General features: G+C 56.6%; 1 protein-coding gene across 2 annotated transcripts; it reads left to right on the top strand.

The window, feature by feature from the left end:
• Positions 1-565: 565 nt before the first annotated feature.
• Positions 566-11,627, top strand: ACP1 (acid phosphatase 1). Of its 2 annotated transcripts, none has more exons than XM_054570067.1 (6): positions 566-681; positions 4,568-4,641; positions 4,728-4,841; positions 9,874-9,935; positions 11,079-11,184; positions 11,319-11,612. In XM_054570067.1, exons 1-6 carry the CDS (start codon positions 639-641, stop codon positions 11,394-11,396), a joined length of 477 nt encoding a protein of 158 aa, XP_054426042.1. In that variant the 5' UTR covers positions 566-638; the 3' UTR covers positions 11,397-11,612. The 2 variants fall into 2 exon arrangements, with proteins under 2 accessions (XP_054426042.1, XP_054426032.1); XM_054570057.1 differs by lacking the exon at positions 4,728-4,841 and adding an exon at positions 4,888-5,001 and having other exon boundaries at positions 578-681; positions 11,319-11,627.
• The last annotated feature ends 290 nt before the right edge of the window (positions 11,628-11,917 follow it).

The raw sequence follows: 11,917 nt of genomic DNA, 5'->3' as shown, positions 1-11,917 counted from the left end.
TGCGCTGAGGTTCCGACCGCGGCCCCCGGGCGGAGCGGGGTCTCAGGTCAGGGAGGAGCCCGCGGCCGCGTGCGGCAGACTCCGCTCGACCCTGACCGCCGGCCTCAGGTTCCGACCTCAAGGCCCAGGTGAGGGGGGCCGTCCGCCCGACCCCCTCAGGACCCCGCCCCCCCGGTAAGGCTCTGGAGCCCTTTCGCTCCCACCTTTTGCTCCGGACTCGCGGAGGCGCCCTCCCCCGCCCTCAGGTGATCGCTCCGCAGAGCCCGGACCTAAGCCCGCCCCACGCCAGGGCTTCTCCCACTCGCGCCCGCCTCCCAGGTGACTCACGACCCCGCCTACGCCGCCGGGTCCCCGAGTCCCTCCCGCCTCGCTAACCGCAGGGGCTACCGGCTCCGCCCTCGCCCCGCCCCGCCCCGCCCCTTCCCCAGGCCCCGCCCCCACTCTCCACGCGACTCTCGGCCCCGCCTCCCGCGCGCCGCTTGTGCCTGACTGCGCAGGCGCGAGGCCCGCCTACTGCCCCGGGCCGGCCCTAAAGTCGGACTGCTCAGGCGCGCGGGGCGGGCCGCTCAGAGTGCGCATGTGCTGCGCCAGAGACGCTCCGACGCGGTCAGTGGGCGCCTCCGTGTTTCCGTGGGAAGATGGCCGAGCCGGTGTCGAAGTCTGTGCTGTTCGTGTGTTTGGGTGAGTCGCGCTGATCTAGCCCCGCACTGATTTCCCAGGGGGTTGGGGTGGGCCCCGTGCGTCCCGGGCTGCGCCGCTCAGTGGGAACGCGGCCCCGAGGGTGGGCTGGGATGCTCGGGATCCCACCCTACGCCGCGCCCTGACGCGGTCCGCTGGGCGCGGCGGCCCCCTCCGCGCGCAGCGCTACGGGCTGGGGGCCTTTCCAGCGCAGCTGCGGGAATCTCTCCAGCCCTGCGTTGGGGACCTGAAGCTGCCGAGAGGTCTCCTGTGTCCTCAACCCCGTGACAGCTTTGCCGGCGCGTTCAGGTGCCCCGGCGCTTGTGTGAATCTGAGCTAAAGGCAGATGGGCCGCGAGGGTTTTGGATATTGGGGTTGTAAAAGCCAAACCGGGAGGCCGAATTCTCCAGGTCTCTGCGTAAGCAGCCTTCGCCAGGACCTGAGCGCTGGAAGATAGCTGGGGCGACTTTTCTCAGTGCTCCCGGAGGTCCCGCTCTCAGTGCGCGGGGGGAGGGGCGTTCATTCCAGGTCCCCGCGGGCGCTCGGGGCCAGAGGTCTGCGAACTTCCCGTAAAAGGCCAGGGAATAAGCATTTTGTGCTTTGCAGGCCCTAGCACAGAAAGGTTAAGCTTGGCTGTCACGGCAGATCTTTATTTATGGACACCGGAATTTGAATGCTATATAACTTTTTCATGTCGCAAAATAATATTCTGTTTTTGAGGGGGGTTTTTCTTTCCTTGTTTATTCAAAAATGTGAAACCTAGCATTAGCTCTGTGGGCTGTACGCAGAGGTGGTGATCCGCGGGCCACGTTCTTGGACCCTTGTCTCAGGGTCGAAGGAGGACAGGTTGGCTGAGGCCGCAGATTCCCACGGCTGCTGCGTGGAGATTAGCCGAGCCGGGCGGGGCCCCAGCGGATTGGGGGTGAGGGTGCTCGGTGGCGAGGGGCTGGGATGCCGGCCCCTGGTGCCTGCAGGACAGAGGGAGCCCTGTGATGCTTCAGAGCGTTTGTGTGGACCTTTTTCAGACTAGGGGATACGGTGTTGAATGTTTTTCACTGACCTGTGCTCTTTATTTTCCCAAGATTGTAAGTGTTTATGTTTTTGTGAGATAATCTTACCGCAGCCTTTATCTGCTGATCTTTTAGGCAATGGGCCTTCTAATCTTTCTGGCCCTCATTTTTTTTTTCCACCTGCACCTATACACATACCTTCTTGCTGTAAATATAACCATCTGTAGAAAATGTGGATTAATTTGTCTTAACTTTAGGCAGTAAATCATCCATGTTTTTGTTTTGGGGGAAAACTTAGCAGTTGTTTTACAGTTAACCATAAATATTTGTAAAGGCATGAGTCTTTTTATTATATTTTTAGATGCTGAGATATTAAGCATCTATTATTCTAGAGTGCCAAAATAATAGCTGTTATCTTAATTTCGAAAAGTGATTGCTGTTAAAAGTACTCCCAGGGTCTATGATGATAAGTAAAATAATGACACATCCACAGGGAGCCTTTTGATCATTAAAAGAGTGGGGATCATGACACCTGTTTTAAAAATTAATAAAAAATTAAGATGTGAAAAGGAAAAAGTTCACAGCACAAACTAGCTTCTAGAGGGCACTTGAGGTTAATTCCTGTTTTCATGTAGAAATGGAACACAATCGTGGCAAAGTCGGGGAGCAGTTAGCTATGCTTCACAACACTGTAGAAGAGGCTAATTCTGCGTGTTTATAGTGAACCAGAAGACTGTAACGTCAGGAAAGGCTGTCATCTGGTGCCGCCTGTTCGAACAGCGTCTCTTCCATCTCTTCGCCTCTGTCACCGCGTTCTGACCTGGTCTGGGTGCCCTCTTGGGTCAGCGCTGTAGGAACTCAGCCTCCCCCTTCGGTCCCGAGCTCGTCTGAAGCTCCCTGCCCCGCGGGTGTTTCCTGACTCTGCGAAGGGCTTGTGTCTTAAACAGCTGTCTCTCTTCGTGCCCTGGTGCGGCGCTCGGCTCAGAAGTACTGGGTGTGCGTGGCGTGTCCATGGAGTAATCTTGTTGCTCCCTCAGTCCTTGGGTCTCTCCCACCATGGCTCCGGGAGGAGCTCTCGCCCGGGCGGCAGTTCCCGGTCCCCGCGCCCCAGGCCGTCAGCTCGCAGGTGTCCCCTCTGTGCCCTGGGCAGCCTCATGGGCTCCCTCCTGGCCGCCCTGACTCGGGCCCTTTCTGAGCCTGCGCTTGTGAAGGTCTACTTCATCCTCTGAAGATCCACCCTCCTCCTCCTCCCTTGTTTCCTGATAACCAATGGTTTTGTTATGTTGTTTGTGCTTTTTAGAATATTGTTATGTGCTCCTATTTGTCGGCATTTATTTTCCTGTCTTTGTTATAGCTAACTCCCTATCTCCCTTAAGTACATTGCTGAGCACACTGTAGAGATAATTGAGAGATTTTCTGTCTTTTGTCCCTCTTTCTCCAGTGTAGTGAGGAGTTCGGCCCCAGCTGACGAAAGGTCTGGCTGTTGTCTGCGCTCCAGGAGGAGTGTCTTGTTCTCCTGGGAGGGCCCGGCCTGCGAGGGCCGGTGCCACCCAGCCCTGGGGCGCCACGGGCGGAGTCCGGCCCAGGCTCCTCATCTAGCCAGTCAGGCCCACTTAGGGAGACCAAGCCCCTCCCCCAGCCTCAGGGCCCCTGGGAGCATCCTGAGCTCTGAGTGTCATTGCTTGTGCAGGAGGGTGGCATGTCCCCAGGCAGCAGAGCACCCTCTGTTGGGGGCTCTTCCAGGCTCTGTTGTCTACTCTCTTGCCCTGGCTGGCTCTGCGTTGTGTTGTTTTGTTACGATAAAACTGCAGTCATAAGTACAGCATTCTCCCGATGCTGTGAGTCTGCTGGGCCTGTGGGACACACGAACTTGTAGCCAGCTGCTCTGAGGTGAGGGCGGCCCTGGGGGTCCCTGCGTGGTGGTCTGGAGGCCGCGCCGGGGATGGAGGCCGTCTCCTGGGCCACAGCATCTGAGCCAGGACTTCAGGCAGACTGTGCGGGAAGAGTTTGTGCTGACTACTCTTCGGCCTAAATACGTTGGTGTGCTTTTTATGAAATAGTAGTAGTCTTCATCACATGCAGTATACTTGAAAATACGTTGTTTTTAATGTTATTGTATTTCATTTTAAAATTGGTTGGTTACGGGCCCTGGCTGGTGCGGCTCAGTGGATTGAGTGCCGGCTTGTGAACCAAAGGGTGGCCGGTTTGAGTCCCAGTCTGAAGCACATGCCTGGGTTGCAGGCCAGGTCCCCAGTAGGGGGTGCTCAAGAGGCAACCACACACTGATGTTTCTCTCCCTCTCGGTCTTCCCCGCTTCCCCTTTCTCTAAACATAAATAAGTAAAATCTCTTTACAAAATAATAAAAACATTGGCTGGTTGCAGCCCTGGCCGGTGTGGCTCAGTCGGTTGCAGTGTCATCCTGTAATGGAAGGGCTGTGGGTTCCATCCCTGGTCAGGCCGCGGACACTCCCCAGGTCCAGGCACGTGTGGGAGACAACCAGCCGGGGCTGCTCTCACGCTGATGGTTCTTTCCCTTCCTCTCTCAAAGCAATGAAAAAAACGTCCTCAGGTGAGGTTTAAAAAAAAAATGGTCTGGCTCCAACCCAGGTCATTGATTTCGGGGCCTACGTTGGGGTCACCGATAGCAGCCTGAACACCCGTGACGTGGTCACCATTGTCTTTATCGCTTGAGTCAGAGCGTGGGCCGTGGCCTCGGCCAGCCGCCCCGCGCAGGCCCTCCCGCGGGCTGGGCGGCCGCTTCCGGGGCGGGGGGGGGGGCGTCCTCAGGCGCATGGCACCGGCGGGCGGGGGGGGGGGCGGCGCGGGCCCTGTGCCCCGCACCCCTGGTGCCCACCCCGTGCTGTGCTCTTCCTTCCAGGCAACATCTGCCGGTCGCCCATCGCAGAGGCGGTTTTCAGGAAACTCGTCAGCGAGCAAAACGCCTCAGATAAGGTGAGTGCCTTTCGCTGTCGCAGAACCCCGTCCGGATACCTTCGTGTCAGGAAGTGGCGAAAACCCTGTTTCTTTCTCTCCTGCAGTGGAGGATAGACAGTGCGGCGACCTCCACATACGAGATAGGAAACCCTCCCGACTACCGGGGGCAGAGCTGCATGAAGAAGCATGGTGTCCCCATGAGTCACATTGCCCGCCAGGTACCGTGCGTGACCGCGAGGCGCTCACGTGTGTTCTGTGTTGCAGTGGGTGATTGACAGTGGTGCTGTTTCTGGCTGGAACGTGGGCCGGTCGCCAGACCCCAGAGCTGTGAGCTGCTTAAGGAATCACGGCATTGCGACGGCCCACAGGGCCAGACAGGTAGAACACCCCTCGCGTCACTTCCGCGGCGCAGTGCCCCTTCGCGAGGGGGCCGCGCCGTGGGCGCGTGGGCGCGCGGCGGGCCTGAGCGCCGCGGCTGCCCCTTCGGCCTCGCCTCCGGTCCCGCGGGCTGCGGCGTCTCGGCATCGCCCTCCTGACCCCTGTGCTCGCGCGGCGTGTCACGCCGGAGTCGGGGGGCGGGGCCCCCTGAGCCGCAGGCCCCTCCTCGCAGCTGCCCGGTGTGGAGGCGCCTGAGCCCCCGTGGCGGCCAGACCGCGGCACCCGAGGGCTGCCGCCGGGCGTCAGGAGCGCGGCCGTTCCCGCGGGAGCTCGGCCAGCAGGGCCGTGGAGACCAGGAGGGCGCGCCGTGGCTGCCGCCCCCCTGAGGGAAAGCCAGCGCACCGCAGGGCCTTGGTTCCAGTTTTAACCAGTTCAGATCGCCACCTGGGGTTGGCGGGCGCCGTCCTGGGCTGCAGGGCCCGACTCTCCAAGGACAGGCCGGGGGGCAGGGGCCGGGGGGCACGTGTCCGAGCAGCGTGGCCCGGGGCCCCGCGGGGAGAGCGGGCTCTGTGGCCTGCGGTAGCTGCGGGGACCCTTCCTGAAGGCAGCGGGCCGGGCCCTGATTAGAAGGCCTCGTGCCCTGTTCTGCAGGGACTGGGATTCTTTTATGCAACTTTGTTGCATTTTTTAAAAATCTGGCTAAACTCTAACTTCCTTTTGTACCAGCTTAAGGGAGCGTCCAGGCTCCGTGGCCTTGCAGGGCTGTGGGTTGGCATCAGACAGGCCTGAGGGGGCTTCTGAAAACCAGTCGTCGGGCCTGTTACTCGACGGTCCGTGTGGATGGAGACGTGGTTTGGCGTTAGTGCTTGAATCAGAACTTTGTTCTTTGTTACACTCGATCTTGAAAAGCTTTCCAATCGCTTTGCCAGCCAGCACCGTCATTTTCACTTCATGCCGCTAGGGAAGGGAGTGGCTGGTAAACCCATTTTGCAGATCAAGAAACTGAGTTCTGGAGAGAAATTACATGACTTCTTGGAAGTTACCATCTTCAAATTGTGGAGCTGGGATTTGATCATCACTTTATTTTCATAAAAACATCAGAGTGTGAACCAGAAAATTCACAAAACAAAACTATCTTAGAAGCACTTCTGATACATTAACGATGTCTCAGAAATCAGTGGGACATTATTTTTCGCTGCGATAACTTTCCTGAGGTCTGGGAACTTCTAGTTTCTGACTGTTCTCAACTCTGCCTATTGACAACTTGCTACGTCAGCCGCCTGCTGGAGGCCAGACCCTTTTCAGCCCAGTCTCCCTCGGACAGAAGACTGAACATTGTGTCGGTTGTCCTTTCTCATCTGGGCAGGCTTCTGGCACCTTGCCAGTTCTCCCTCTATTTTTTAAAGAATGTAGATGTATCAGTATTTTGAGTTCTTTAGAATTCTGAGAAGTCATGTTTTCTTATTTTCTGTTTTTCACCAAGCGCGATGGTTTTTCATATATTATTATGTACTAGAAATGGATACAAAGAACGTATTTTAAATACACATGCCATGAAACATCAAAGCTAGAAACTTTTTTTTTTAAGAACACTGGTCATTACCAGTTTCAGAAGTAGTATTTCCATGTAATCTGGTTTTATGTCTTTTTCTTTTCCTGTTGCTTTTAAGAATAATTTCTCAATTTTTTTTAAGCTTCAAAGTACTAGTACAGTATGTTTTATAAAGCAATAGCACATCAGATCTTTAATTTCAGAACCTTGCCGACATCTGCAGGTTTTCTGTTTGATCGTTGCCACACTGCGTGTGGTAACTGTTGCACTCTGTTTCTCAAAATGTTCCTTTTCCCAGTGCTTCCCACTTGGGTTTAGTAACTAGCATGCACTCAGGGTGCTGTGTTCTTTGTGATGAGCGCAGTCGGTGCTCTCCAGTGAGTGAAAATCTCACATCCGGGTCGTTCTGGGGAGATGTTTACTTTATTCCACATTCCTTCCCCTGCTCAGTAAACGTCTCTGACGTGTGCACAGACAGGCGGTGTGGGCGTGGGACCTTCGGCGGCGTGGCCGGCACACAGCTCCCCTCCAGGGGCCGCCGTGGGGGGGGCCGCCCGCCCCACCGCACCCCTGCCGCTCCTTCCCAGCCCTGCCGTGTGGGGTCCCTTGCGTCCCGGCCAGGTCGCGTCGCCTCACAGCTGCGCCGCGGTCCCTGTTCCAGGGTCCAGCTGGGGGCGCGGCGGCTGAGATGTTTGGCGTGCGGCACCATCGGACACACGCCCCGCAGCACACGGGGTTGTGTCCAGGGAGGCCGCGCGCCTCACGCGGGGTTTTGCGGGACTGTGTGTTGCTTCGATGTTGGGCTGTGTGTTCCTTCTGTGCCTTGGATATCGACCTTACTGGATGTGTCCGGTGCCGGCATCTTCCCGTTCAGTTGGTGGTTTCCCTTGTGGCGCGAAAGCTTCTCTTGGAGGTTGTCCCGTCCGTTTACTTTGTATGTTGTTGTCTTCGCCCTGGGAGACAAACCCAAAAAAACGCTGCTGAGACGATACCCAGGAGCTCCAGCCTCCGCTGCTTGTAGGACTTTCGTGATTTCGCCTGCCTGACGTTTACGTCTTCGGTCCGTCTGAGCGCGTTCTTGTGGATGGAACGAGAAGGTGGCCTGTTCCCGCCGTTTTGCGTGTGTCTGGCTCCTGATGTCCCGGCGCCATTTACGGAGGGTCTTCCCGTGCTTGCTCGTCAGACACTGACTGGCCCCGCAGGCGAGGGTGCGTTTCTGGGCTCTCTGTTCTGTGCTGTTGATTGGTGTGTCTTTCTTACGCCAGGACCAGTCTGTTTTGGTTACTGCGGGCTCACGTCTAGTTTGATGTCGGGTAGCGAGATTCCTTCAGCGCTGTGCTTCCTCAGGATTGCCGTGGCTCTTTGGAATCTTGTGTGTTCCATATTGATTTTAGAATTAGGATTATTTGTCCAGTTCTGTGAAAAATGCCAGTGGTATTTTGATAGGGATTGAATCTGTAGATGGATTTTTAACAATGTTAGTTCTCCTAGTCCATGAACACGGTGTACGTTTTCATGTAGCTGTGTCTTCAGCCGCTTTCAGCAGTGCCTGTGTTTTCCAAGCACAGGCCTTTCACCCCTTGGTTAAGTTTATTCTCATTCTCTCTCTCTCTCTCTCTCTCTCTCTCTCTCACACACACACACACACACACACACACATCATGTATGCATTTTAAATGGGGTTGTTCCCTCAATTTGTCTTTCTGGTAGTTTGTTATTGATATGTAAAAGTACAACCAATTCCTGAGCATTAATTTTGTATCCTGCTACTTTCTTGAATTCAGTGATCAGTTCTAGTTGTTTTTTCGGCGGAGTCGTTGAGGTTCTCTATGTACGGTATCATGGAACCTGCAAATAATGACAGCTTTACTCCCTTCCCACTCGGGGCGCCTTTTCTGCCGTCTCGGGCCGGGCGGCCGAGGCCGTGCCTGCCGTGCGGTGTCGGGTAAGGGAGGCGAGAGCGGGCCTCCCTGCCTCGCTCTGGATCGTGACGGCGAACGCCGGCCGCTGTTGCCCTCGGAGCGCGGTGTTGGCTGTGGGTTTGTCCTGTGTGTTGCCCCACTTTCCTGAGGGCTCTTGCCGTGCGTGGGCGCTGGGAGCGGCAGATGGCTTGTCTGCGTCCATTGGTGTGTGATTTTTGTCCTTTGTTGTGTTTATGTGGGGACCCTCGTTGACTGATTTGCAGATACGGTACCAGCCTTGTGTCCCAGGAATGAATCCTGCTTGATTGTGGTGTGTGCTCTTACTAATTATTGCCAGATTTGGTTTGCTAATATTTTGTTGAGGATTTTTGCATGGATGTTCATGGCAAACATACAGGCCAAGAGATATTGGCCTGTAATTTTCTTTTTTGTAATCTTTCTGTCTAGTTTTGGAATTAGGGTGATGCTGACCTTGTTAAATGAGTTGATGGCTTTCCCTTCTCTTGAATTATTCGAGGAACAGGTTCAGAAGGATGAACGTTCTTCTCAGAACGTTTGGTAAAACCCGCCTGGGAGGCCATCGGGTCCAGGGCCTGTGTGTTGGGTGTCTCTGCTGCTTCGGTCCGGTTGCTAGTCGTCCGTCTGTCCGGATTTTCTGCTTTTTCCTGACTCAGTTCTGGAAGGTGGTGTGTTTCCAGGGATGTATCCATCTCGACCAGGTCTTCCAGGTGGTTTCCATACAGTTGTTACTTCTCTTTCGTTTCTGACTGTATATATTTGGGTCCTCTCTCTTATTCTTGATCAGTTTGGCTAAAGGTTTATCAATTTTGTTTTTCTTTTCAAAGAGCTGCCTCTTAGTTTTATTGATCTTTGCTCTATTTCGCTTGATTCTGCCCTGGTTTTTAGTCTTTCCTTCCTTCCACTCACGCTGGGCTTTGTTCTTTCTCGCTCCCTCGGCAGCGGGGTCAGAGTGGCGTTTGGGATTTTTCTCATCCCTGAGGGAGGCCTGTAATGCTGTGACTTTTCCTCGTAGGGTTGCTTTCTCTGTGTCCCGTAGGTTTTGGGTCATTGTGTTTTCATTTTCACTTGTGTGTGACATTTTAGCATGTTTACTGAATTTTACATTGTTCCTAAGAAATGGAAGATAAAGTATAAACTTGAGTCTACATATTATACTATTCTATGTTTACTCCAGGGATTTTATAAAAATTCCTTTGCAATGCAATTTTAGGAAATAGGTTAACTCTCTTTTCATTTTAAAGTACCCTGAATTTAATTTTTGAGCAACAGGTTCTAAAATAGCCTTTCTTCCTTTTTCCTCTTTTAACTGCTGTATATTCTCTTGGCTTGATTGGTATGAATGTCAATGCTGGTTTTTGACTTCTTGCTTGATTCCAGGTGACCAAAGAAGACTTCGCCACGTTCGACTACATGCTGTGCATGGACGAGAGCAACCTGAGGTAACCGCCCGCGCGGAGGGAGCTTCTGCTCGGCGCTCCGCCCAGCGGCCGGCCAAGCAGGCGGCGGTGCCAGGGGCTTCTTTGTGATCTCACCGTTTCGGTAGATAGCGAGGGCCGCAGCGCACAGAACCGGTGCGCTTAGAACAGCAAGGAACGCGGGGAGAGACCTAGAATTCATTGTCTCCCGGGCGCACCTGTCCAGCCCCGCGCTTGGCGAGGGCACCGGGAGCTGAAGAGCCTCGGGGCCGGGGGGCGGCTTCCTGCAGGCGGCGCCTGCGCTGCAGCTGGAGCGACTCGGACTGGGTGGTGGTTTCTTGTTCTTCATCTTATGTCTCCTTTTCCTATGGCCCCCCCCCCCCCCCCCCGCCCAAAACTAGTACTGACAGAAAACTGTCTACTCCGTTTGGATCGTTCGTTGCCGTAATCAAGTGAAATGAAAAACCAAGACCAGCCGGGGGCGAGGGCGTCCGCCAGAAGTGGCGGCCGCGCTATGGTGGTGGCGGCCCCGGGTGCCCAGGCGCGCGCGGGCCCCGCCTGCTCTGTGCCGTCCCGCTCGGCCCCGCGGCTGCGGCCTGGCTCTCCTGCTGGAGCCCCGGTCGCTTGGGGGCGCGTCCTGTGGGCTGCAGTGCACCCCGCCTCACCCCCTCCCCAGCAGCCCCAGGCCTGCCCCGTGCTCAGCTGGGATGTGTTAAGAAGGAGCCGAGCGGAGCCCGGCCTTCCTCCGGTGGCAGCGTGACAGTGGGCAGGAAGGTGTTGAGAGAGGGCTGTCCCCAGCTGGGGTGCAGGCTGAGGCCCCGGTGGGGACACGGGGACCCAACCCCTCAGGGGCCGGAGCCCTCGGAACGGGGCTCGCGCGGCCTCTTGTGCTCCCGTCCGCCGTCTCTGTTTGCGCTCCGAAACAGGGGGTGTGGTTGGTTGTCTCAGCGTGTGGGTCGTGGAGAACACGTGACTCTTCTGACTTCCAGGTGCCTATTTTGTGTGAAACAGTCGGTGGCACGTGCGGCTGTCACGACTGACAAACCGCTGCCTGAGGCCAGACGGGTCTGCCGCGTCCGCATGGGGACGTTTCACAAAACCCTGGCAGAGACCCGTGTCACCGCCAGCCAGGGACCCCAAAGCTCAGTTCATGTTCCAATTTTACAGAGATTTGACCAGGAAGAGTAATCAAGTTAAAAACAGCAAAGCCAAAATCGAACTGCTCGGGAGCTATGACCCTCAGAAACAGCTCATCATCGAGGACCCCTACTACGTAAGTACCGCCTCGCGTCCCCGAGCGGGACACAGCGGGGACCGCCCCGTGGGAGGCCGGCCGGGGGGCGACGCCTGGAGGGGCTCGCGGGCACTTCCGTTTCGCAGGCTGTTCTTTCTCCTCCCTCCTCTCAGGGGAACGAGTCCGACTTTGAGACCGTGTACCAGCAGTGCCTGCGGTGCTGCCAGGCCTTCCTGGAGCGGGCCTGCTAGCCGCCGCGCGCCGCACTCCGTCCGCCTGCTGTGTGTCCCCCAAACCAGCCATTGTAGATGGAAATCAGCGGTGTGTTTGGCAAAAGCATAAATAAACATTTTGACTCAGACAGCTTTGGGGCACGCGAGGTGTTCTTGGTCCAGCGGAACCTGCTGCCTCGGTCCCGTCACAGCCACGGCCGTGGGCCGGCCAGAGACGGGATTGCCGGGGCCTGGGGGCGAGGGGCGCGCGCGGGCCACCCTCCTGGTGACACTTGCCTGCTCCCGGAGTGTGCGGACGCAGGAGCGCCCGTGCCCACTGTCCGTGCCCGGGCGCGCAGCCGGGCGCATGGAGGGCGGGGAGATCTGTGGAGCCCCGCGCAGCTGCCTCGTGTCCGGCCGGCCGCCCGCATGCGGCAGGCAGCCTGTTGGCCCCGCGTGTGCCACCGTGAGGTCCGGGGGGCGCGTGCTGCCTGAGCGCAGGCTGGTGGGAGGGACGTGTCTGCTCTCGGATGCGTATATGACCCAGATAATTACAAAGT

This window comes from Pteronotus mesoamericanus, unplaced genomic scaffold, assembly GCF_021234165.1.
Source record: "Pteronotus mesoamericanus isolate MK-2021 breed Mesoamerican mustached bat unplaced genomic scaffold, CSHL_Meso_final contig_101, whole genome shotgun sequence".
Taxonomy (NCBI): Eukaryota; Metazoa; Chordata; class Mammalia; order Chiroptera; family Mormoopidae; genus Pteronotus; species Pteronotus mesoamericanus.
This window is presented reverse-complemented; position numbering and strand designations above follow the sequence as displayed.

Coding starts and splice junctions, on each gene's coding strand:
- ACP1 (XM_054570057.1), top strand. CDS start 639: ATGGCCGAGCCGGTGTCGAAGTCTGTGCTGTTCGTGTGTTTGG. Junction 682..4,567: donor TGTGCTGTTCGTGTGTTTGG/GTGAGTCGCGCT, acceptor TCTTCCTTCCAG/GCAACATCTGCCGGTCGCCC. Junction 9,936..11,078: donor ATGGACGAGAGCAACCTGAG/GTAACCGCCCGC, acceptor CCAATTTTACAG/AGATTTGACCAGGAAGAGTA.